Source organism: Nelumbo lutea, chromosome 3 (genome assembly GCF_056320005.1).
Source record: "Nelumbo lutea isolate HS-2025 chromosome 3, American lotus-T2T, whole genome shotgun sequence".
Classification (NCBI taxonomy): domain Eukaryota; kingdom Viridiplantae; phylum Streptophyta; class Magnoliopsida; order Proteales; family Nelumbonaceae; genus Nelumbo; species Nelumbo lutea.
This window is the reverse complement of record NC_142686.1, coordinates 54,568,651-54,595,274: the sequence shown is the minus strand read 5'-3', so window position 1 is coordinate 54,595,274 and position 26,624 is coordinate 54,568,651. Positions and strand designations below refer to the sequence as shown.

At 39.8% G+C, this 26,624-nt stretch overlaps 2 protein-coding genes across 2 annotated transcripts; both read left to right on the top strand.

Moving 5' to 3' along the window:
• The first annotated feature begins 222 nt into the window (after positions 1–222).
• LOC148865043 (plastid-lipid-associated protein 6, chloroplastic-like) lies at positions 223–8,232 on the top strand. Its single transcript, XM_088981385.1, has 4 exons — positions 223–715; positions 7,039–7,272; positions 7,455–7,581; positions 7,843–8,232. The coding sequence occupies exons 1-4, from the start codon at positions 437–439 to the stop codon at positions 8,055–8,057; spliced, it is 855 nt and encodes a 284-aa protein (XP_088837511.1). The 5' UTR covers positions 223–436; the 3' UTR covers positions 8,058–8,232.
• A 68-nt stretch (positions 8,233–8,300) lies between these two features.
• On the top strand, positions 8,301–14,704 carry LOC148865042 (P-loop containing nucleoside triphosphate hydrolases superfamily protein). The gene is made up of 6 exons (XM_088981384.1): positions 8,301–10,952; positions 11,473–11,628; positions 11,760–11,867; positions 12,057–12,167; positions 12,274–13,902; positions 14,196–14,704. Exons 1-6 carry the CDS (start codon positions 10,308–10,310, stop codon positions 14,469–14,471), a joined length of 2,925 nt encoding a protein of 974 aa, XP_088837510.1. The 5' UTR covers positions 8,301–10,307; the 3' UTR covers positions 14,472–14,704.
• Positions 14,705–26,624: the final 11,920 nt, after the last annotated feature.

Genomic DNA, 26,624 nt, shown 5'->3' with positions numbered 1-26,624 from the left:
CCTATTTTTAAAAGCAAACCCACTCTTTTTTCATTTAACCAAAACAAAATAGAATCAATCGATTAATCAATTAATCGGTTCAGTTCTTCATTTTTTTTTGTTTTTTATATTTTTAATATATTAATACTGTAAATATATATATATATATAATTTATTATAAATATATTATTATTAGAAATATAATATATAATATATAAATTTATACCGATCGGTTTGATTAACGGTTTTTCTTATGGTTTAATCGAACCGAATAAGTCCGCTTTTCGGTTACCATTCAGTTCACTAGTTCAGCAACTTGTTGAACGGTGAAGTTTACTTGCCTGAGGTTAGTCTCGGCTCTTGTCAATCATCCTCAGCACTTACCAAATCAAGCAAATGCTCCTTTAAACCGACGTTCCCTCCCGAGTCTTGACAGAAAGGGAAGGTACAGAAAGCTATGGCTTCTCTTCTGCAATCTTCGACTCTTCTTTCCAACTCTTCATCTTCGTCTCTTACATTTGTTCTCCCCTACACCATTCACAAAATTAGAAATTCAAGTCTCCAACCTCTGAAACTCATTCCTTCTCAACCACACACTTTAACAACTTCCCCACTTAAAAGGTCGGACCATTCGAAGGGAACTCTAATTCGGAGTACGATCCTCTACGAAGGACCGGTGCTTGACCCTCCACCGACGGAGCCTGGCCTAGTAGCTTCTCTGAAGCTCAAATTACTGGTGAGTAATCTCGGATCTGGGTTCAATTCATTTGGTCGTTCTAACATTTTCAGGTTGCTCCATTTTTGAAAATTCTCCAAATCCTTAATTGGGTGCTTCTTAAATTTTCGTTGGTCGGTTTGTGTTATTCAAATTTCAGATATTTTATATAGAATTACACTGTTGTTGATCAATCTGAAAATGGGTGTCATTTGAATTTTTGCGAATTGTTGACTTGCGTAGTGTTTTACTGTCACTTAGTATTCAGAGCCATGCCGATGAATCCTAGAACTTTTATCAAATATTTGGTGCGCAAACCCAACTAAGTACTAGGAAGTTCGATTCTTTTGGCTTTGGAAGGATCAGTTTTCTCGTGAGTGGTGAATCTAATAGACTTATTCTGGTTTGTTTCTCCATAAAATGGACGACTTTTTTTTATCAAACTAAAGTGTTTCAGCTATTATTATGCCTGCCTGTTCTTGCAGCAAGAACCTTGTTTTTGCACCCCTATTAATTTGTTTTTAAATTGCAAGGAAAACAAAGGTTTCATTGTAAAAGAAGGAAAAATATAGCTCAAACATTTCAGCATGGGAAATTTTTGACAATTTTACATTGAAAGAAATGGGGAAGGAAAATTTTTGTCAATTTTAATTTGAAACAAATGAGGCTTTCATTAGCATGTTGAAGGTATATGGTAGTGTAGTGCAAACTAAAAATTTGCACTATTATTTTTTGGAACATGATAAAACTTGAATTTGGACTCATGTGCAATAAGAATATAAATGTCAAAAATATGGATTTAGGAATTCATCTACCAATACTTGTAGGAGATACTAAGGATTTACATAAGTAGGATCAATTATAAATGGAATTGTATATTATTATGGGTTTTCTTTTTTATATTCTCTTATTTCCAAGGACATTGTTGCCGTTCATGTTTAGCAAGTTGACGAGGTCTAAAGCTGTATACCTAGTAGGGGAATATGTATTTCTAAGATATCAGCGGTGTTTGGAACCATGGGCGTTTATTGAATAAACACTGCCACATAGGTGCCACTTCAGCATTTCCCTCATTATGCGGATCGGTACACATAGAGACTTGTAAAAGCAAGCATTGATTTATGTGCATGCCTACCATTGGGGGAAGCTTCATTTTAGCACTTCCCCCAACGAGTAGGCATTTATTCACTGTTTTGCTGATGTGGTGCCTAATGGCGCCTAAGTGTCAATAAATGGGTTCATTATTGCTTTTCTCGGTTTTGCAAACAAATCAAGTACAAACATTTAGTGAATAAACACCCATGGTTCCAAACACATACATCACCATTGTTAGTAGTGGGCCTGGGAGGTCCAAGTTATAATTTCAAGTGTCAGGCTTGGGAAAATTCTCATGCATGGTTGAATCATCAAAAAAAGGCTTATTCTGCACAAGTGGGCAGTGGCATGAAGAATTTGGAGCTCACAACTTCGATATTTGCAATCAGCCATATATCCCCATGTTAAGAATGGAGTTAGGTCAATTTGAATGCTGAGGAGAAAAGGAACTCTAGTCATCAACTCATCACCACAAAAAGACAAAAAAAAATTATGGCTTTGTGTAAGGGCTGTTGTGCTATGGACACTTTGGAATGAGAGAAATGCCAGAATTTTTGAGAAGGCAAGCAGGTGGGGGATTTGGTTGAGCTTACTGTGATAAGGGTAGCTCATTGGGCTTTGGCGTCTGATGAGTTTAAAGGTGTCACCCTAGATGACCTGTTACAGGGATGGAAAATCATTGCAGATTTCGAGGAACGTGAGAAGCGTAGTCAGTTGGTATGCACCAGCATACCAGCATACCAACTGATAAGGGCAGCCCATTGGGCTTTGGGGTGTGATGAATTTAAAGGTGTCACCCTAGATGACCTGTTACAGGGATGGAAAATCATTGCTGATTTCTAGGAAAGGAACATGGAAAGCATAGTCAGTTGGTATGCACCAGCAGTGGGTAATGTTAAATTCAATTTTGATGGTTACAGCCTTGGGAACCGAGAAGATTCAGGTATTGGAGGTGTAGTCAGGGATCATACTGGAAATGTTCCACTCAGCTACTCTGGTCCTATAGGATATTGTTAAGGGGCTGCGAATAGGATCTCATCACGGGTCAGTCCACAGGGAAAACCTCCTGTTTTCCCTTGTTCCTCATTTTTCTTGAAGAACCTATCTTGCCACCCTAAAGGTGATTTGTTCAAGAGATCACCAACTCTCCTTTGCTCTCTTTCTTGACTGAAATTTTCGATGATTTTATTCAATATTCTCAGCTCCTTAAATAGGAGATTACAAGAGATAAGAGTCCTCCTTGTAGGAAGACTCCCTGCTAATCTATACCACTTACAAATAAGATAGATAAGACTCCCTACTTAAGATAGATAAGACTCCCTAAGATAGATCAGACTTCCTACTAATCCTTACTGAAAACAGATAAGATAAGATGGACTGAAAATAGATAAGATAAGATGGATTGTAACTAGCTAGAATCCGATGAGAACACCAAATCACTGCTGCTATCGGCAGCGATATTTCTTCCCAATAAACGCGTCCATATCATTACTCCCCTCCTGAACTAAGAGCTTGTCCTCAAGCTCGAAACCCAGATACGTGTCTTGGATCTCAGTCAAGGGGAGCCAGGTGGCCTCGGCTGATGGCAAGCCGTCCCATTCCACCTGGACTTCGAGAACACCCCGATTGATTTTGGAGCGAACAAGGGCCCGAGGTTGGGGGATGAGTTTGTTGTCTTTCAAGGGTGGTAAGGGGGGAACTCGGTTAGGAGGAATACCCATAAACGGCTTCAGCAAGGAAATGTGGAAAACATCATGGATTCTGTTGTGCTCTGGCAATTCCAACTGGTATGCAACCATACCAATCTGTCACAAAACCTTGAAGGGTCCATAAAATTTAGGAGCTAATTTAGGAGCATCCCTGTGTCGCAAGGAGCGTTGCCGATAGGGCTAAAGCTTCAACCACACAAACTATCCTGGGTCAAATGACAATTCCCGATGATGCTGGTCATAGGCATGCTTCATGCGTAGTGCCTATTGCAAGCGAAGAGAAACTTCAGCTAGAAGGGCATTGCGCTCTTGTAGGGAACGACCTCCAAACGAGTAGAACCGTGCTCATAGGATAACAAACAAGGAGGGTCACGGCCATAGACGACCCGGAAAGGTGTCACCCATCGTCACGGTTGATCTCCAACAAAACAACGAAGATACATTTCGATCGTACGGTTCACCACCTCCGTTTGGTCATCTGTCTGAGGATGATACGCGGAGGAAAAAGCTAAGGCGGTACCATGTAACCGAAACAATTCCTTCCAGAAGGCACTACTAAAAACTGGGTCCCTGTTGCTGACAATAGATTCCGGCAACCCATGTAAACGGAAAACATGCGTAAAGAAAATGTGGGCGACTAATGTAGCACTGTACGGATGTGACAAAGGGATGAAATGGGCGTACTTAGAGAAGCGATCCACAACCACGTAAAGAACCAATTTTCCGCCAACCTCGGGTAGGCAATGAAATCCATTGAGATATCTACCCAGATTTGTGCTGGAATCGAGAGAGGTTGAAGAAGGCCAGCCGGGTGTAGATTCTCCCGTTTGTGTTGTTGACACGTGGAGCAATTATGGATAAAGTCCCGAATAGAAGTTTTCATACCTTGCCAATGGAAATCAGCTTGGACGCGATGCAGTGTCTTCTGAATGCCTTCATGGGTGGAATTATGAATACTGGAGATGATGGAAGGAATGAAAGAGGAATCTGCTGGAAGATGTACCCGACCTTTGTACAGCACCAGCCCGTCATGAAGGGACCAAGTGGAGTCGGCGGCTCCGAACTGAATTTTCTGAACAAGGGTCGTCCACCCTGGTGATTGTGGTAGCGCCTTCTTGATGTCGTTTAACAAGGTGATTCGGGGATGGGAAATCCCACAAAGGAGCATAGTGTCTTCGTCACGCCTAGACAAAGCATCCGCGGCGCGATTTAAGGATCCCGCCTTGTAGTCTACCCGGAAATCAAAACCAAGCAACTTGCTAACCCAATGTTGTTGAGGAGAAGTAGTGAGTCGCTGCTCCAACAAGTACTTGAGACTATAGTGATCAGTTTTGACGATGAATGACCTTCCCCACAAGTACGATCTCTAGTGTTGGACTGCTCTAGCTATCCCAATCAGTTCGTGTTTGTATGCGGGTAATTTTAAATGTCGGTCAGCAAGTTTGTGGCTAAAGAAGGCAATTGGGTGCCCTTGTTGCTGTAATACGGCTCCAATACCTATTCCGGATGCATCGTACTCGACTGTAAATTCGAGGTCAAAGTTTGGCAATTGCAGAACTAGGGTGGAGGAGAGGACATCCCTTAAATTTGCAAAAGCTGTATCGGCTGCGTCATCCCAATGAAATGAAAGGCATTCTTCTTTAGCAGGTTGGTTAATGGGGCAGCCAACAGGCCATAATTGTGTACAAATTTGCAATAGTATCCTATCAGACCCAGGAACCCGTGGAGAGCCTTGGCGGATTGGCGTTGGTATTCAGCCACCGTTCCCATCTGTTTGAGGTTGATCAGTTCACCTAACAGGTTGCTCATCAATGGGGGCCCAAACCTGAGGAGGCAGTAGGATTTGAATTGGGTCCAACTGAGCCTGGGTTCCTCCTGTTCCAATCGATAGAACCAGAGCTGCGCCTCTTCCGTCAAGTGGAATGCAGCTAGGCTTACCTTGTCTCTGTCCTCCGTCCGCTGGTTGCGAAATAACTGCTCACATCGGTATAGCCACCCCAAAGGGTCTCTGGTGCCATTGTAAGAAGGGAACTCTAGTCTGCTGTACTTGGGAATGACCGCGGCTACCGGGGCAACGACCTGCTGTTCACCGGACAACTCCGTCAAGTCTGGTTGGCGGCTGTTTGTGGTTGCAGCCCCTTCTGGATTCCTTTCCTTGTTAGAGAAATACAACTCCATCAAGTGTTGTAACTCTCGAACATCGTCCTTGATTTCGTGTACCTCCGTGCTATTCTCCACGAGCCTGTGCTCCAGTTCGTGGAACCTGGACGTCAACTGCTCCAGATCGCCCATGACGTTTGGCTCTAATACCAAATTGTTAAGGGGCCGCGAGTAGGATCTCGTCACGGGTCGGTCCATGGGGAAAACCTCCTGTTTTCCCTTGTTCCTCCCTTTTCTTGAAGAACCTATCTTGCCACCCTAAAGGTGATTTGTTCATGAGATCACCAACTCTCCTTTGCTCTCTTTCTTGACTGAAAATTTCAATGATTTTATTCAATATTCTCAGCTCCTTAAATAGGAGATTACAAGAGATAAGAGTCCTCCTTGTAGGAAGACTCCCTGCTAATCTATACCATTTACAGATAAGATAGATAAGACTCCCTATTAAGATAGATAAGACTCCCTAAGATAGATCAGACTTCCTACTAATCCTTACTGAAAACAGATAAGATAAGATGGACTGAAAACAGATGAGATAAGATGGACTGTAACTAGCTAGAATCCGATGAGAACACCAAATCACTGCTGCTGCCGGTGGCGATATTTCTTCCCAATAAACGCGTCCATATCAGATATGGAAACTCCATAAGTGCTGAGCTATATGCTTTGATCCAAGGGTTGGATTTGATGAGTAAGAAAGAAATGAAAAATATGGAGGTTGAAGGTCATTGTTAGTCTAACTATCTCCTGGATGAGAAAATAGGACAGGGTACCCATGGAAGTTTAGGCCATAGATGAGACAGGCACAATCGGGTTCCTCATTGACTGGCACATTCAACTGGGTTAATTGTGTGCCTAGGATTGCTAGTGGACTAGCTGACTCCCTAGCTAGGACAGGGGTGGTCAAAAACCAGCTTGAATGGGGTTGTCCAGGGCCAAGTTGTAATTTGTAACTTCATTGTATTACTGTTTTTTACTCTCCTCATGATAGAGCTGCTTTTTGTCATTCTTGAAAGCCTGGTTGTACTATCTCAAGACTGATGCTACCTTTTGAGCAGTGGATCAACTCATTTCTACAAAACAAGGTCTTCCAACTAGGACTGCAAAGGGTTTCCAATTGTATAAATTTGAATTTGATCCCATTAAGGGTGATCTGAATTTGAATTTGAATAAATCAAATTTGGATCTACCTATATCCAATTCGATCAGTTTGCAGCCCTATCTAATTCGTTTCTAGGTGTTAAATAAGTTTAACCCAAATCAGCAGATATTTATATTGACAATGTATAGTTGAATACAGAAAAAGCCTGTTAATGGGTATTCTACATTTCAATTATCTTATGCTTTTTCATTCAACATGTGTGAGGTGATCGACTGCAGAATGTTGTTTCTGGGCTGAACAGAGGTCTTGCTTCAAGTGAAGAAGATCTTAGAAAAGCAGATGTCGCTGCCAAGGAGCTTGAATCTGTAGGGGGGCTTGTTGATCTATCAACTGATCTTGATAAACTCCAAGGAAGATGGAAGTTAATCTATAGTAGTGCCTTTTCATCGCGTACTCTAGGTGGGAGCCGTCCCGGGCCCCCTGTAGGGAGGCTTCCTGTCACTCTTGGCCAGGTACATTTGATTTAACCTGCAGTTAGTCCCTTGTCCATCTTTTTCGCCAAATAATTTCTGTTGAGCTTTGCACTCATACATTGTACTCTGGTGACTGCATACCAAATGGATAAAAGAAATTAGCATTGAACTGTACAGAATTTCCTTTGTCAGCTAAGGTTGACTTACTATTGTTCTACCAGGTTTTTCAGCGGATAGATATCTTAAGCAAAGATTTTGACAATATAGTGGAGCTTCAGTTAGGTGCTCCATGGCCTCTTCCGCCAGTGGAAGTGACAGCTACATTGGCACACAAATTTGAACTCATAGGTTGGTACCTCTGCACTTATTCCACTGGATCATTTGTTTGGTTCAATAGTTACCTGAAACTCTCAGTGTCTATGGTAGTCCAGAACTCTAGATTGATATATCAACTGATGTAACATATCTGTAATAGTCACAAAGAAAAAAATGGAAGCTCCAAATCATTCTAGAAACAACTACTTTAAGAAACAATCTAGGAAAAAATGTTTTATTTGCTTCTATTTCTTGATTCTAAAGGAACTGAAAAGTCATATCTACTATGTATAGGATCTGCAAAGGTGAAAATTATATTTGAGAAAACAACTGTCAAGACAACTGGTAACTTATCACAGCTGCCGCCATTTGAGGTGCCTCGGATTCCAGATTCTTTAAGGCCTTCATCCAATACAGGGAGTGGCGAATTTGAAGTTACATACCTGGATGCCAATACCCGCATAACAAGAGGAGATAGAGATGAACTAAGGGTTTTTGTGATCTCCTAGCAAAATGCAAATACTGTTCTATAGCTCTTTCTTTGGCATCCCAAACTTGTTTTTAAATTTATGTAAATGCAGTACTAGAGTTTGCACAGCTTTTGTGACTTTTGTCATTGAATAATGTTTTGGGGGGCTCACTTGTAAATGCAATAGCAAGTACTTTCTTTTTTTTCCATCCTCATATGGAGTGACTGAAGGTTAGCTTTTCAAGAGAAGCTCATGTCTGAATTGTCCAGTTTCACCTCAAGTGGGTTTCCAGCTTCAAAAGTCTCCTCTACGTGGAAGCACCTTTTTCTATTTCCCGGTAGCTGGTTCAAGCCGACAATCCTCTCTATTACTTTGTCTAGTTGACATCCCAATACCCCCGAAGGAACTCTGAAACTTAGCCCCGTCCCCCAAACCCATAACTATAAACCCCTAAACCCTGGTGGCTGCGGGGTTTGATCCCACCTCTCCACCACGCACGGCCAGAGAACCTACCAACTGAGCCAGCATCAGTTGGTTATCCGAATTCTTGTTAATTACCTGACTTGTCCAGTCCCATTAAGTGGTGTATCCCTATATAAGTTTTAGGATGATTGGCCCGTCCAGTCCGGCTCCAGTCAGGGGTAAACTCGGTCCTGAGCCAATAAGAAAATGTGAAGACCCAGTCTAAACCGAGGCCCTTGTTTTTTGGGTATTACATACTACACGGTATAAGGTATCAGGGATAGGACTAGGGATGGCAATTAAAAAATTTTGGGGATTGGGGTCTCCACGGGAACCCGTTTCTGTTGGGGATTGGACTAAGGATGGAAATTAAAAAAATTTATCCCTAGCAGAGATCAGGGTTGGAGACGGGGATTTATTTCAAAATCGGGGTCAGGGATGGGAAATAGGATCCCTCCCGTCCCATTGCTATTCCTAGATAGGGCATGGTAGGATGCACATGAGGCCCACGGGCAATTGCCAATACCATGCAGTTCTATGGATTCTAATACCTAGAGGTGATTTTAATACTACACGGTATTAGTTCTATCCTTCCCGTCCCATTTAGATAGGTGCCAACTAGAGGTGATTATTTTCAGCCTGGCCCGATCTAGAAATTCTGGGCTTAGGCCTAGGTTTTGTGTTTAGACCCAGTCCAGCATGCATGTATCTATATTTACATTATTTATACATTAGACATATTTATATATTATTTTATGTTATATTTTATATATAAATTTTATAAAATGACACCTATAATACATATTATATATGATATTTTATATTATAAAATGTATAAAATAATTTTTGTAGGCATATTATATGACATATAAAATGTTATATGCATTCAATACACATATATGTAAAAATAATTTTTGTGTTATATGTCTAAAATAATAATAATTTTTATACATAAGATTCATAGGCCCAGCGGGGCTGGGCCAGGGTTATATCCCTTGTCACAGGTACCAAGCCCGGCCCGAGCTGGCCCATGATCACTCTTGACTACTGGGTCATCGGCAGACCCAGACCCTATATGTATCAATCGGATTTATCGAGTGTGACCCGACAGAATCTGAGTAAAATTGATACAACTTCAGCCTGTTAACACGACAACAAATTTGCTAATTCTCTTGCCTTTCTTCTCAATGTATCTATGTGATCCAGACCATGCGGTTTGACCGGTTCTGGTCTGTCAATCCACCAGCTTGACTGATATACTTGGGCCCAGTTAATAGAATTTGTGTCCATTTGGCCCTTTTCACTATTGGGTTGGGTTTTGGCCTTTTGGGTCATGAAACTAGACCCGTAAAAATTGTTGACCCAAATTTGTTTTCTCTCAGTGATTGTGTCACACGTACACGTGTACGATAGAAAATAATTGAAGGGGCAAATCTATAATACCGGAAAGACATGGTACCGGCCCCGTGAATTGAAGAGGCGTCGTTTGAGCTCTCAGGTCCGCCTCGCCGTGGTCGCCTGGTCGGTGGTCCGTGAGACGTGAAGCCATCTCTTTACTCGTTGCCAAAATAGAGACGTTAGAATCGTAACGGCTACATTTCATTTTAAAATTCAAACCGATATTTTCTTCACTATTCTTCCAATTCTTCCAACCCTCCTGTCGTTTCAGCTTTCTTCGCCTCCAAATCAGCTCCTTTTCTAACGTTGTCCAGCAACCCAGGATCAGATTCGGGGACATCCTTCGGAATCCTAAGTCATCTTACAATCTTTTCTTTTCTTCTGTAAATTAGAAGAAGATATCCGAAAATCTCTTCTGGGTTTTCTTCAATGGCTCCTACTCCATCAAAATCTTCTCAAAGCCAAACAACCCCATTAAAAACACCGCAGTCCAAACATCGTCCCCATTTCAATCTTGTAAGAAATGCTCACCCGTCTCCGAATCCAACCACTGCGGCTAAGGAAAACCCACCAGCAGAGCATCCTGTCGAGGTTATTGGCCGTATACGTGATTACCCAGATCGAAAAGACAAACCTGTTTCAGCGTTACATATCTCTTCCGATCGCCGGAGTGTTCGAGTACGCACGGATATTGGCTACAGGGACTTCAGTCTTGATGGAGTTTCAGTCTCAGAAGAAGAGGATCTTGACGGGTTCTACAAGAAATTTGTGGAGTCAAGGATCAATGGCGTCAAATTGGGGAATAAGTGCACCATTATGATGTATGGTCCCACTGGGTCGGGTAAGAGCCATACGATGTTTGGGAGTTCCAAGCAGCCGGGTATAGTGTACAGAGCCCTGAGAGATATTCTGGGAGAAGGGGAAGAAGAAAACATCTCGGAGAATCGTTTGGGTATCGGATCCTTCGTCCAAGTCACAGTCTTGGAAATATACAACGAGGAAATTTATGATCTGCTGTCAAACAATGTTGGCGGGGGACTAAGCTTTGGACTGCCCAAAGGGATTGCTTCAAAGGTAACTTGTTAACTTTACAGATACTTGTGTTGTTATTTTCTTGTTGAATGACTTCGAATTTGGTTCTTCTTCTTACTTCTTACTCTATATATCATTTACTTGAACTATGAGTCGGTATCTGTCTTAGGAATCATTTTACGTTTATTGCATTTTCTAAGTTCTGCAATTTGCATCCTAATTGGGTTAACTTCAAAGGTGAATATTCAGAATATATGTTAAAAGCAATGATACTATACTAAACCTTGTTTAATTTGGCTATAAAGGAAACCTGATTTTTTTTCCTTGTAATGAAAGAGTAAATAGTCGAACTTTAAGATATTGCTCAATTTGAATATATGTTATATGTTAAAAGCAATGCCGAGTTTAATTTGGCTGTAAAGGAAATCCATTTTTTTATCTTGTGTTGATCTATCAAGTCGGCAACATTTTTTGAAACATGAGAGGAAACTTGAAAACGACTTCATATTTGACTATTAATGATTTTTCTGTTCATTCACTGTCTTGTACTTTGAGTGTACAGGTGAGGCTTGAAGTGATGGGGAAGAAGGCAAAGAATGCAACTTTTATCTCTGGAAATGAAGCTGGGAAAATTACTAAAGAAGTTGCCAAAGTGGAGAAACGAAGGATTGTTAAAAGCACGAATTGCAATGATAGAAGTTCAAGAAGCCACTGCATGGTTTGTTATTTGTACTTTGTTTCCTGTTACTGTCTTTTTTACAACTTTTCTGTTTTATGAACTTCATCTCTTCTAGGATTTTCTTTTTTTTTTTTTTTTTTGATGAGCATCTTTTCTTGGATTTTGAGTAGATAATTCTGGATGTCCCTTCAGTGGGAGGGAGATTGATGCTTGTTGACATGGCTGGTTCTGAAAACATTGACCAAGCTGGCCAAGTTGGATTTGAGGCAAAAATGCAGGTAGAATTGTTATTCTGGTCTATTATATGTTACAATGTATTGCACATAGGCCTAACTTTCCGGTTCTTGGTTGGGTTGATGTCTTTTTACTGTAATTGGGCACATAGGCCTAACTTTTCTTTGTTGGGTTGATGTCTTTTTACTGTAATTGAAGCTGAATACCTATTCTATTCTACTACTGGATTGCAGACAGCAAAAATCAACCAAGGAAATATTGCACTGAAGAGGGTTGTGGAGTCCATTGCAAATGGGGATTCTCATGTCCCTTTCAGAGACAGTAAACTGACCATGCTTCTTCAGGTGGTTCTCATTCTTCTTTACAACATCCAATATATGGTTCCTGATTATTTAAATAAACATTTAAATAATTTGTCTTCCTTAAATAATTTGTCTTCCTTTTGTCTAGGATTCTTTTGAGGATGACAAGTCAAAAATCTTGATGATACTGTGTGCTAGCCCCGACCCCAAGGAGATTCACAAAACAATCTCAACACTTGAATATGGGGCAAAGGCTAAGTGCATTGTCCGTGGTTCTATCACACCAACAAAGGATAAAGTTGGTGAGGATTCCTCATCTGCAGTAGTGTTGGGATCACGAATAGCAGCAATGGATCAGTTCATATTGAAGCTACAGATGGAAAACAAACAAAGAGAGAAAGAGAGAAATGAAGCTCACAAAGAGCTCCTGAGAAAAGAAGAAGAAATTGCAGCTCTGAAGGCTAAGCTCAAGGTGATGGAAGGCAGGGAATCGGGGACTAGTGAAGAAGAAATCAACTTGAAGGTCAATGAGAGGACCCGGCATTTGAAACTTGAATTGGAAAGAAAGTTGCAGGAATGCCAAAAGATGGCCAATGAGATTGTTGAGTTGGGGAAGAGGCGAATGGAAGAGAAGATATTGCAACAGCAGGAGGAGGTTGAGATGCTGAGGCGGCGGTTGGAGGAAATTGAAAGTGAACTGTGCCAGCCAAGGGACAACATTGGTGAAGACAGAATACAAGACATGGATGGAAGTAATTTTGCCAAAAGGATACTGGAAATGTGTGCTGATGGGGACCGAGGAATGGAGAAATCAATGGACTTGGATATGGGTGACAAGCAACCAGTTATTGTTCATGAGGTGAAAGAGATGGATTTTGGTCTTCATCCAACTGAAAATTTTGGACATCACAATCTCTTGAATCCCCATTCTTTTATTAAAACGGAAGAGGATGATGGTGATGATGTTGTGTTTGCTGCACCAAAATTCCCTGAGAAAGTATATCTGAGTACAGTTTTTGAGGAGGATGAGGAGGAAGGAGACGACAGAGAGAATGATGTGGATGATGAAGAGGTGGAAAAGGAAGTAGTGGAAGAAACAGCAGTACATACTAGCCAGTATGATGGTGCCATTTCTCAGAATATTGTACCTGCATCTAGTTTCTACAGCAGAGATTTGGAAAAGATGACAAGTGAACTTGAAAATGCAAAAGATGCAGCTTCTACTAGAAGAACAAGAATCCAAAACATTTTCTTGCTTTGTGGGAACCACAGGGAGCTTTCTCAGCATGTCAGAACCCCAACACCTGCCAAGAAAACATCTGAACATGGTGATATTCAATCATCTCCAGTGATGACAGCTGATAAGTCTGTTGCTAAGTCACTTTCAAAGGAAATTTCAAAGCTTGGAACTGTTCATGTACCAGAGTATGGAATAGGTAATGAAGTTCTGTCTGTTGTGCTGTCAAAAGATGTCACAGAGTTCCCAAATTCAGCTCTTACAATGGAGTCATTTGCATCACTTAAAGTTGCTAATGATCCTGTACAGTCCCTACTAAGTAGAAACCTCTCTGAGGAAAAGAATGGACCAGTAGATGAGAGCACTAATGATCTGATTGAAGTATATGTGAAATGGGAAGCCTCAAAAGAGAATGCTGGAAGGTTTATTACAAAGTTGAAGGTGGTAAAGGATTCAAGCCTTGCTGATCTGCGGAAGCTGATTGAGACCCATCTTGGGAATGACAATGACAAGCAAGGATTCACCTTTCTCATGCTTGGGGTAATCTCTTCTAAATATTTATTTGTTACTGATTCTTTTGCAGTGACTAGTGTTTTGATAGCTGTTTTCATATTAGATGTCTAATATTGCTTTTATTAAAGAGAACTACACCATTGGAAGAATTCTAATGAAACAACAATATATGGAGATTCAAAATGTATTAATTTGACATTTTACTTGTACATGCACACACTAATGAAACAAAAGTATATGGAGATTCAGAATGTATTAATTTGACATCATTACTTTGTGATTCTTATTGATAAATGCTTGATTTTTTTTTTTCTCTACAGGATCCTACTGGAGCTCCAGTTGTGAAGGAGAAGGAAGCAACAATTCAATCAAGCAAACTTCCCATTTGCAACAACCCATTAAGTGGTCATCTCGCTTGTTTGCGTCCTGTCAAGGCAATCCAACAGCTCAATCATATCCCATTTAGCTCACTGGAGAATAAACTTCCAATCGCTTCAAACCCTCCATCAGCTTTCAAACACCAAGTTGAAGGATTCTCACCCAGACTAGGTGAAAACTTCAGCCCTGCTCCTTATGTCACCACGGCGCTTCATTAGTATCTTCTTGTAAAAGTGCTGCAGCACATCAAAAGCCAACTCAACTGTTGAGTTCAAGTCATGGCAAGTACAGACACTTTTTATTAGGCAAGAGTACAAAAGTTTTTTGTGCTCATTCTTTTGTGGTTAGATATGAAACGTACACACTAAAGTGTTGGATTTGTGCCATATGAAATCTTTACTGTCTTGTTGGTCCTTTTGTACACTAGTAACAATGATGTTTTCACTTTTCAGTACTCTAGTTAGATATGCAATCAGTACAATTTTTGTAGGTGTTTTGGGTAACTCTCATGTCATAGAGCCAGAGAGAGAGAGAGAGAGACCATATTTCCATATTTGGTTTGCTGGTTTGGGTTGCTTGGTGAAGAAGGTCTAAACGACCCTAGATTAATTTCAAGTCCAAAATGCCAATGTGGGGTGAGGTACAGGAATGACCTTTTGTACACCAGTAACAATGATGTTTTCACTTTTCAGTACTATAGTTAGATATGCAATCAGTACAATTTTTGTAGGTGTTTTGGGTAACTCTCATGTCATAGAGCCAAGAGAGAGAGAGAGAGAGAGAGAGAGAGAGAGACCATATTTCCATATTTGGTTTGCTGGTTGGGTTGCTTGGTGAAGAAAGTCTAAACGACCCTAGATTAATTTCAAGTCCAAAATGCCAACGTGGGGTGAGGTACAGGAATGACATGGACTGAGAACTGAAGAAATGGAGAGCCTATTAATTATCTATCTAAAAAGTTCCTCGAAAGAATCTCTCTCTTTATGTTTTCTGTTTCACTGCATGTTCCTTTTAAAGATGCAAAATGGTCCTTGTTAAGCATCATCCATAGCTGAATGGTTAAAGTGCCTTAAAAACAACAAAGTCTATTGGAATTAGTTCAGGCTCAATTCCTATCACTACAACAAACCTTCAATGAATCTATTGGAATTAGTTCTGTAACAACAAAGTCTCGCCATGAGTTAGGCACTGTAAACAGTACTCCATAAAAACATTTTGTAGTGGTGATACAAAGGGTTCCAACAGGTCGGATAACTCTATACACAAGACTGGGTCATTTTAGGTCCATCATGGGTAATCTTTGGTTCTATTTCAGCCGTAATAATTACAACAAGATTTCCTCTTAAGCATACAGTAGTCAGTAGATGCCAGTATGGTTATAAAATTATTTAAAACTTATAGTGTGATTCTTAGGCCCCGTTCGTTTTTCGGTAAGTTACTTACCCGGGTAAATACAGTTACCTTACCTGGGTAAGTGCATTTACCCATGTTCTTTTATTTTTCATGTAAATAAGGCAATGACCATTTTAGCCATAAAAATCCATTATTAAAAAGGATTTTTTTTCCCATTTAAGTGTTGGCAACTTTCCCCCTAGGTGGGACAGGTATCACCCCCCTAGGTGGGACAGCCCAGATTGTGTTGGGATTGAGTTGCTAAACTTGGGATTGAACCTGGGTTGGGCCAGGCCCATGCCCGAGGTAAAAGCATTTCAGCCAAATCTTCAGCCCTTCCAAACAGGCCTTAAATAGTTCTTTTAACATCAGTATCATCACCTTGGTTCTGGTTTCATAGCTTGGATGGTTTAATTGAGATTTCTTCTAAACTTGGTATTTTGCTCAAGATCTTTGACCTGTTGACATTAAGGGGGTGTTCTTTTTTGCTCAAGAATCCCATGTTCTTTTTTCAGATTTATGTGGGGACTTTCCTTTCAGGTTTATTTTAAGTATGATAAACAGAAAATTGATAGAAATACTTCTTGTTTATCATACTTATTTTTTAATATAATAACACATAATATTAGAATTGTCCAAAATTTTCCACAAATTTTTGTATCTTTTATATTTTATTTACTTTTAAAATATTTATTATTTAACTGTGAGATTATTGATTGTCTCATTTGATTAAGATGGTTGAACTACTTCACCCACCACTCAAATGAAAGGAAGGTTTCGTTTTCATGTTAGTTTTAAACACAGATTTGTATTATGAAAATCATTTAATATAGAATTGATTAGTAGAATTTATTGATGAAAAAGAAAAATACCTCAAAAAATGATCTAATGAGAGAGAATGGGAGTTAACACATCAAATATAGGACTTAATGATATAGAACCCAATGAATTTAATAAAAGTAGCAATTCAAATTATGTTTCAAGTAGGGGTGTTTTAGTAAAAAAAAAAGTCCACAAAGTTCATTTATTTAATTGAACTAAAATATAAGATTTAATGAGAAGGGTTAGGAGTAAATACATTGAATATAGTATTTTTAAATTACACTTTTTTTGCCCTCATAATAAAGAGAAATCAAATTAAAAATACAGATATTTTAGTCAAGAAAAATTTTGGAATCTAGACATCATTCCCACTTTTAATAGTAGTATAAATATAAATCTTGCATAGCCATCTTTTATTGGGCTTTATAGCCTAACTTAGGAGTAGAGTTGTAACCAGTCAAGTCAGTGGAGCTCATGTGCACCCTCTAACCCCACCCCCAAGGGGTGATTATTCTTTGCCCGGCCCGGAAACCCGACCTAGCCTAGCTTGTAAGTTTTTCGGCCCGGGCCTAGGTTTTTGTGTGCAGGCCCAGACAGGGACCTAGGTCCACTTCAAGTCTGGAAAATTCCAAGCCAGGATTGGGTTCAATACTTCAAGCTCTGCTTGGCCTGCAATATAATATAATATACTTTTAAATATATAATATATAATATAACTATTTTTATATATTACAATATATGTATTATATTTTATATATTATATATACACATATATTTTATTTTATAGTATGATACACATGCTTTATTTATAAGCAAAATTGAGGACTGAGCTCTATAACATTTCCAATTAAATGATGTCCATCTATCCAATTCAAGTATTATTTTTTAAGTTATGTCTAGTTCATGTGATCATAATCTTTTTTTTTTTTTGGTATTTGGTGCTATGCACCATTAATAACTCCCCCTGCTCCCTTTTTTCCCCAAAGTGTTGGTTGCGGGATTTGATTCCGCGTCAACATTGGAACAAACCAGCTAATACATCAAAGAGCCAACCCTCAGTTAGTTCATTTGATCATAATCTAAGTTGCGCTTTAGTGAGTGACCAATTTCCTATGCTTTAGATAAATTTAAATTATTTTTATATCTTAATTCTGTTTTTATTGGTTTGTTATTATTTTCAAATTATTTTTATGTAAATTTATAAAATACATCCTTTTATAACAATTCTATAAACCACCTTTGTGCCTTGACCCTAACAAATGCCTCCTCTATGTTTTGAAAAAAAAAAGTCCAAATGCCTCATTTCCCTTGGATTTTCATTTATAAAGACATTGAAATTATCAAAATACCTTTTATTAGATAGCCTTGTATGCCCTTAGCTTCAATTGGATTTGATGTACTTTTATTATTTAGTGGAAATAAATTAAAGTGCATGTTTGATTCATGTTGTTTGGTATAATTCTGTGTAAAATCCTAAAACTGGACACTTATGGAAACTTGTGTTACTTTTAAATGTTCACAACCATTGGATAAGTCTGGAGAGATTTATCCTGCCAAGGCTGATACTGATGTGCCACCAAGTGTTGGGATGGCTTGTTTCGGTCATCAAGGTAAGACCCAAGGCACATGCAGTATGGGATTGCTTGAACCCTTGAACCGGACCAGATTTCCAGTATTGCCCTAGACCTTGGGGACATATGGGCAAAACTGGAAAGTTACACCTGACCCCTAGACTCGATTATGACACATCACTAGGTATCGGATTGGGCTGTCTTTGATGTGTCAATCAGTGAGATCCTTAGTGGGGGGTCAAAACCTGGACATGTTGGGGCAGTCTGAGAATTCATCTGAGTGAGTGGTCATAGTGACATGATCAGCCCCTTTGTCGGACAATGGTAATGATCGGGAATGCACTCTCTCTTATGGAAACCAAACTACCGGCAGTTGATTTCAATCGTTGGAATTTTGTTTTGCAAAATTATTGTGAGAAAAGTTGTATGGGCCGAACTGCTAACTACTATTCAGCCCATACACCTAGTAGACATTAATTGTTAATGCTTTAGGTTTTTAAATGGGCTATTCAATGGGCTTTACAACATTTAATTGATTGGATCAATTCTTCCTTTACATGTGATGTTTGGATGTATGATGTGTTGCGACCATGGGCCATAAGTACTTGACCCATGTTAACTCGTCCTTGCACACACCATGGCTGAATGCACATCATTGCCATGGTGTCCCTTAAGGTCATTGGATGACCCCTCTCTACTTGGTGGGTCCCACAACCCTGAAAAGGGATGCGTACGGAACCCCTAGCCGATTGAGGCCCACCAGAAATCCGGCTTTATGAAAGTCAGTGGGAGCCGCCTTGGTTTGACCTAAATTAGAACTAGGGTGTAATTTTGTTCCCTCCAAGCAAATATGAGTGTGTGTGATAGGGAGATTCATTTTATGGACTCTCTAAAGGCCTTCCGTCATTAGCACAATGATGGATCCGTTAGTAATGAGGAAACGCACCATAAAATTGGGCTATCCATTTGTTGTTGGATCTGTTAGAGTGTTTAATTAGATGATAGGGGCGTCATAGACCGATGTGGGAGGAGCTTCATTAGAAAATGGGAACTCTCTCACGGTACCTTGGCGTAACCTGAATATGATGGGTGTGCACTCACTGGACGGAAAGGTTTACCTGAAAATGGCTCTCAACCTTGTCTGACAGAGGCCAAAGGGAAACTCATCTGATGAGTGGATATGATCCGTCACAGAAAGGTGGTGGGGTTATGCAACTGAAATATTTGGCTTCACGCACCCTATGTGATTTCCCACATTTCCAAAGACATTCCGTCATCTCCGTCACTGAGAAGGGAGGGAAAATCTCAGAGATGAATAAATGGGAATGGAACATAGATTAAAAGCCATATCTATGTAGGTAACATGAATCAAACTAAGGTTGTGGACTAACGTTTTTGTTGTTTTATCAGAAAATGGCAAACGGTCAATTTGCAAAGCTTCTAGACGATAACAAGGTTAAGGGCCCAAACTATACCGACTGGTACAGAAATCTTATGCTGGTCCTAACTTCTAAAAAGTTAGATAAGGTGGTGAAAATCCTGCCCCGGAACGTCTGGGTGATAGGGCTTCTGAGGCCCGTAGGAGGGACTACCAAGATTGGGAGGATAAGAACTCCCTAGCCCGTTGCTTTGTCAATGCCTCATTAGACAACTCAATATAGAGGCAGTTCAATCAGATCAAACTAGCCAAGGACATATTGGATAATCTAAGAACAATATATGAAGAGGAGAACCGTTCTACTCGACAGAAGGTCCTGAAATTGTTCATGACCGCGCAGATGTCCAAGGGGCAGAAAGTTCATGACCATTGTCTTCAGATGATGGGATACATTAACGAACTTGAAGCTCTTAGATCTGAGCTAGATCTTGGCACGCAAGTGGATGCCATCCTGAATTCTTTGCCCTCTTCTTTCAATGCGTTCACTATGAACTACAATATGAATAAGCTGAATGTCAGTGTCCAGGAACTTAGCAATATGTTGTAGAGGGCCGAGGATCTTTTAAAGAAGGATGAGCATGTGGTTATGTTTGCTGAAACTAACAAATCAGGCAAGAAAAAGAGAAAGGCAAAGAAGCCCCAGAAGAAAGCTGCCAAACCCAAGAAGCAGAAGAAGAACAAGGCATCTGATGTCTGTCACTTCTGTAAATAAACCGGCCACTGGAAGAGGAACTGTCCTTCCTACCTGGAATCTAAGAAAGGTAACATCGAAACTTGTGCCATAGAAACTAATATGTTAGTTACTTCTGTATTCTAGTGTGTTGACTCTAGGGCTTCAACTCATGTGCGTAACTCACTGCAGGGGTTCAAAGTTAGCAGAAGATTGAGTGATGGTGAAGTGACACTTTTCTTGGGAACGACTGCAAGTGTTGCAGCTGCGGCGATAGGAACCATAGAATTAGTTTTTAGAGAATGAGTCATTGTACTTAAAGATTGTCTTTATGTACAGAACTTGAGAAGAAATTTAATTTCTGTTTCTAAACTGTGTGCTGATGGATATACTGTTTATTTTAGTAATATGATTACTGTTAAACGGAATAACAAATTCATCGCATGCGGGGAACTGGAGAATGGTCTCTATGTTCTACATCCTTCTCTGGAAACTAACATAACCAAAACTACGTCGGTCGAAAATCCCAAGAAAAGGAATCGTGATACAATTAATCCCACGTGCCTCTAGCATTACCGACTTGGCCATATCGGTATTGATTGAATCACAAGACTGGTGAAGGATGGTCTTTTGGATTTTCTAACCGTAGAAAATCTTCCCACTTGTGAGCCTTGCCTTCAAGGTAAGATGACTAAGCGGCCATTTGACGGTAAGCCTGAAAGATCTAGAGGCACACTTGACCTAATACATAATGATGTATGTGGTCCCCTGAGTGTTAGGTCACGGAATCAACACGTGTACTCCATCACCTTTATAGATGATTTTTCACGATATGGTTACGTGTACTTCATCACCTTTACAGATGATTTTTCATGATATGGTTACGTGTACCTAATAAGACACAAGTTTGTATCCTTTGAAAAGTTCAAGGAGTTCAGACAGGAAGTCGATAAATAGTTAGGGAGAGAAGTTAAGGCCCTTCGATCGGATCGAGGTGGCGAGTATCTCTCTAACGAATTCATGGACTACTTAAAGGATAATGGGATAGTGTCACAACTAGCTCCTCCTGCTACACCACAACTCAACGGTGTTTTAGAGAGGAGGAATAGGACCTTGTTGGACATGGTCCGGTCACTTCTCATACGCTAAAATTACCCACATCCTTTTGGGGATATGTATTAGAGACTGCTATCTACGTGCTGAATCGTGTTCCAACCAAATCAGTTCCGAAAACTCCATATGAACTATGGACCGGAAGGAAGCCAAGTGTAAGACACTTGAAGATTTGGGGTTGTCCTGCACATGTTAAAAGAACAAGTGCGGACAAGTTGGAATCCAAAATCAGTCGTTGCCTATTTATAGGCTACCCAAAGGATTCAGTGGGTTATTTATTCTATGACCCAAGTGAGCAGAAAGTATTCTGCCGAAACGCCCAATTCTTAGAATCCGAATACATCATGGACACTCACCATCAGGAAATAGTTCTTGATGAGGAGAGCTCAGAAGCAATGGGAGATGTCCCACAAGTTCCAGGTAGTAACCAACCTAGAAGGTCCACCCGGGTATCCAGACCACCAGTCCAATATGGTTATGACCAGGATACCTACCTGGTGAAAGCCTTGACTAGTGAAGAGGATCCCGTGACTTACGCGGAAGCTATGTTGGACATAGATTCCCAGAAGTGGGTGGAGGCCATGAGAGCTGAGATGGACTCGATGGAGACCAATGGAGTCTGGACTCTAGTAGATCCGCCCTCCAGGGTAAAAGCAATTGGTTGCAAATGGATCTACAAGAGGAAGAAGGGCCCCGATGGCAGGATTGAGACCTACAAAGCTCGCTTGGTGGCAAAAGGGTATACTCAGAAAGAAGGCATCGATTATGAGGAAACCTTTTCACCCGTGGCCATGCTTACATCCATTAGGATCCTGCTAGCTATAGCAACATACCATAACTACGAGATTTGGCAAATGGATGTCAAAACCGCGTTCCTGAATGGAGATCTTAATGAAGATATCTACATGCAGCAGCCACAAGGCTCCATTGCTACTGGTCAGGAACATATGGTATATAAACTTAACAGATCCATATATGGACTTAAGCAGGCTTCTAGGAGTTGGAACATCCGTTTTGATTCTGCCGTCAAAACGCTTGACTTTGAGCAGAATCCGGATGAGTCTTGTGTTTACAGAAAATCCAGTGGGGATAAGATTACCTTTTTGGTATTGTACGTGGACGATATCCTACTCATTGGGAATGATGTAGGAATGTTGACTTCGGTCAAGGTATGGCTGTCACAGCAGTTCTCCATGAAAGATCTTGGAGAAGCTTCATATATACTGGGTCTTCGACTCTATAGAGATAGATCGAAGCGGATAATTGGATTATCCCAGGCTACTTACATTGACAAAATTGTCAAAAGGTACAACATGGAAAACTCCAAGAAAGGAAATGTTCCTTTCAGACATGGAGTAACTCTCTCCAAGAAGATGTCTCCCAAGACATCTGAGGAGATTGAGGGCATGAGAGGCGTTCCCTATGCCTCAGCCGTAGGGAGCATCATGTATGCCATGCTGTGCACTTGCCCGGACATAGCTCAAGTGGTAAGAGTGGTAAGCAGATTCCAGGCTAACCCAGGGCAGGAGCATTGAACTGCTGTGAAGAACATACTTAAATACCTTTAAAGGACAAAAGAGTTTTGTCTGGTATTCGATGGTAGTTCACTGCAAGTTCTGGGGTATACCGATGCCGATTTCCAATCGGATCCAGATGATAGAAAGTCTACATCTGGGTATGTTTTCACGATAGGATCGTGTGCTGTTTACTGGAAAAGCAGCAAACAGGGTTCCACTGCAGACTCCACAACCGAGGCCGAGTACATTGCCGCAAGTGAAGCTGCCAAGGAAGCCGTGTGGATGAAGAAATTCATACACGAATTGGAAGTGATTCCATCCAGCACATCACCCATCCCGTTGTTGTGTGACAACAATGGAGTGATCGCCCAGGCTAAAGAGCCTTGGTAGAGGGGATGTCCTAATTCAGAAGGTAGCATCAACGGATAATGTGGCAGACCCATTGACTAAGCCACTAACACAGAAGGTGTTTGAGAAACACGTGGAAAGTATGGGACTCCGACTTGTACCAAATTGGACCTAAGTGCAAGTGGGAGCTGTTAGACAGTCTTGTATGCCCTTAGCTTCAATCGGATTTGATGTACTTTTATTATTTAGAGGAAATAAATTAAAGTGCATGTTTGATTCATGTTGTTTGGTATAATGTTATGTATGACCCTAAAACTGGACACTTATGGAAACTTGTGTTAGTTTTAAATGTTCACAGCCATTGGATAAGTCTGGGGAGATTTATCCTGCCAAGGCTAATACTGATGTGCCACCAAGTGTTGGGATGGCTTGTTTCGATCATCAGGGTAAGACCCAAGGCACATGCAGTATGGGATTGCTTGAACCCTTGAACCGGACCAGATTTCTAGTATTGCCCTAGACCTTGGGGACAAATGGCCAAAACTGGAAAGTTACACCTGACCCCTAGACTCGATTATGACACATCACTAGGTGTCGGATCGGGTTGTATTTGATGTGTCAATTAGTGAGATCCTTAGTGGGGGTCAAAACCTGGACATGTTGGGGCAGTCTGAGAATTCATCTGAGTGAGTGGTCATAGTGACATGATCAGCCCCTTTGTCTGACAATGGTAATGATCGGGAATGCACTCTCTCTGATGGAAACCAAACTGTCAGCAGTTGATTTCAGTCGTTGGAATTTTGTTTTGCAAAATTAATATATATATATATATATATGTACGTTTTCAAAAGATTTGCAAAGGTTTTAATTCCCGGGATCCATGTGAGTAGATAGTGTGCGGCACTATTCCTTGCAGTCGAGGGAGAGCTCTTCTCTTGTCGGACAGTGCTTGATCATTAAGGGCTGAGAGGTTAAGTGTAAGACCATTTAGGATAATACCTGATGGGCTAATCTTGCACCTGCCCACAGTCCCTGGGTTTTTATAAGATGGCTTGGCCCAGGGACCACTTAATGTAAGTGTTGGGCCCATAGGGTCCATGTGATGGGTTCAAGGGGGTCACTGAGTCTTTCAGTGAATTCGGCTGGGCCTTGTAATAAAGGTTGAGCCGAACCCATGTGGCTGGTGTGTAGATCAATGCTTGAGTCCCACGCCATACAAAGAAGCCCAACTAGGCAGCAGATTGGAAATTTGTTAAACACTGAACACTTAATGGGCTAAAAGCCCATTTCGAATTGGGCTAATATGATCATCAGTTCATGGGGCGAATCTGAGATTAATGTTAGTAAAAGGATTGGGTCTTTAATCTTATCCACTCTAAGAGACCAAATTCAAATTAGATTTGAATCTGGTAACCTCCTGATAAGATCAGGAGTTAACTAACTTAATCTGCATATAGGATTAAGATTATCCCCTATCCAAATACTGATTTGGATTGGGATAACTCCCAAAATAATGGGAGGTTTCTTAATCAAGAAGAAAGAGGAGAAAACCTTAGCAGAAATATCAGATTTCGAACTAGGGGTTTGAGTAAGCAAGAAACACATCCTGCAATTGAGATTTGATCTCTCACAGACTCCAGAGAGAAAAGACAGTTCTGCCCTCTTCATCCTTGGACTTCTCCTCCTTCAGCCGCCGCCACTCCTTGTTGGAAGATTGGATCTTTGCAGCAACAAGAAGTCAAGAAATCAGTTCTTGACAATAGTCTTGCAAGAAAGACAAAATGATTCGGTGTTCAAGTTTTCTAGAGGGTTCTTGTGAAGAACCCAGTGTGTAGGACCCACCCTACTGGTTTCGTTCCATCCATAGCTGTGCCATCTTCAGCAGGAGCGGATCTTGGTTTCTTCTTTGGGCGTGAACACCAACTTTAGGAGATATTATTTCTCCGGATCAGGTATAGTCCTTCATGTTTCATTTTGGTTCAGATCTAGTTTGTTTGTGGTTCAAGTAGGATTTTGAATAATGTATTCTAAATTTAGGGAATATGATTCCTAGTTGGAAGAAGGTAAGAAATTTTTTTTTGAAATTCGCCCTCCATTCTGCACCCTTCATGGCGTCCATTAGATGGATCCTACCATTCTTTCACCTTTATCATTGTTAAGGCGTTACATACACAATTTAATGTTTCGACTTTACCCCCCACTAATTTAGTTTGCCATACAACTTTCAAATAGTAATTCTCTCTACTCTTTTCTTGGACAAAGTAAGGTAAAATTATTGAAGTGAAGTAAAAGGAAGCAAATATTTTAAGTAAATTGGTTAAGGGTAAATTTGATATTTTAAAAATTAATGCATTACATCAACATCTTTTATTTGGAATGCTAACCAAAGGAAGATATTTGCACCTTTTTTAAGAACAAAAAGGGAGCTTTTTGTTAAGGTCAAAACACAGGGAAATTTCCTAGGATTGTTAGAAAACCCAAGGAGGTTATTATAATTTCCTTATTTCTAAATGGAATTTAAATTATTTAAACTATACCAATAATTAATAAAATTTTAAGAATTTTTTATTAATCCTTATTAAATTTAATTAACTATATTAAATTTTTATTTTTCAGTAAAACTTAAGTTGGTTTTAAATTAATAAAAAGTAATTATAAAACTAATAATTGTTAGATAGTTTTGTATTAATTTTAATTGATATTAGTCTTTAATTTATCTTATTCCTTTTTATTAATTAAATTACTTTTATTATATGAATAAAAATATTTTTATCAATAATAATTAATATTTTTATTTTATTTAAGTAGCTTGCTAAATTATTTTTACTATGGTTGGTTAATTTTGTTATTTTCAAATGAAACATAAATGGATTATAATTTTTTATGATGTTTTATTTAATGTTTTCAAACTGTGGTTGGCTTGGATAGTTGAACCATTCAAAGCCTCACTTGACCCTATTTCTAATTTCGGTTTTCCTAAAACCCGCCTTGTTCAACCTAGGCAATTGAACCATTGACCCTTTTGACCCAATCATTGGGTCACAAGTTACAATATACAATGTATTGAAAATTTATAGATGATTAAATTTTGTGCTTGGTTGTTTGATTGGGGATGATCCCTTTTTTTTTTTTTTGGATAACTTTCCACGATCTTTGCAGCCCCACTATACCAAAATAAATAAATTGTTGGCCTCAAATTTCAAGTTTTTGCTCTTATATTTATAAAAAAAATTAAAAATAAATAGACCTTATATTCTACATGTATCGATGGATGATGTGTCATTGTTTCAATTCATCCAACCCAGATAGTTAAACTGTTGACTTGTGACCTATAGGCAAAAACTATCCTCTAAGTTAGTTTTCAAAACACCGATTTTATTTGTTGGGTGAAATAAATAATATTTATTTTTAAATACATATTACTTGACTAATTAACTTAAAAATTAACTATATTTTAAATTAGCATAAATTGTTTAACCAAATAATATATCATTGGACAT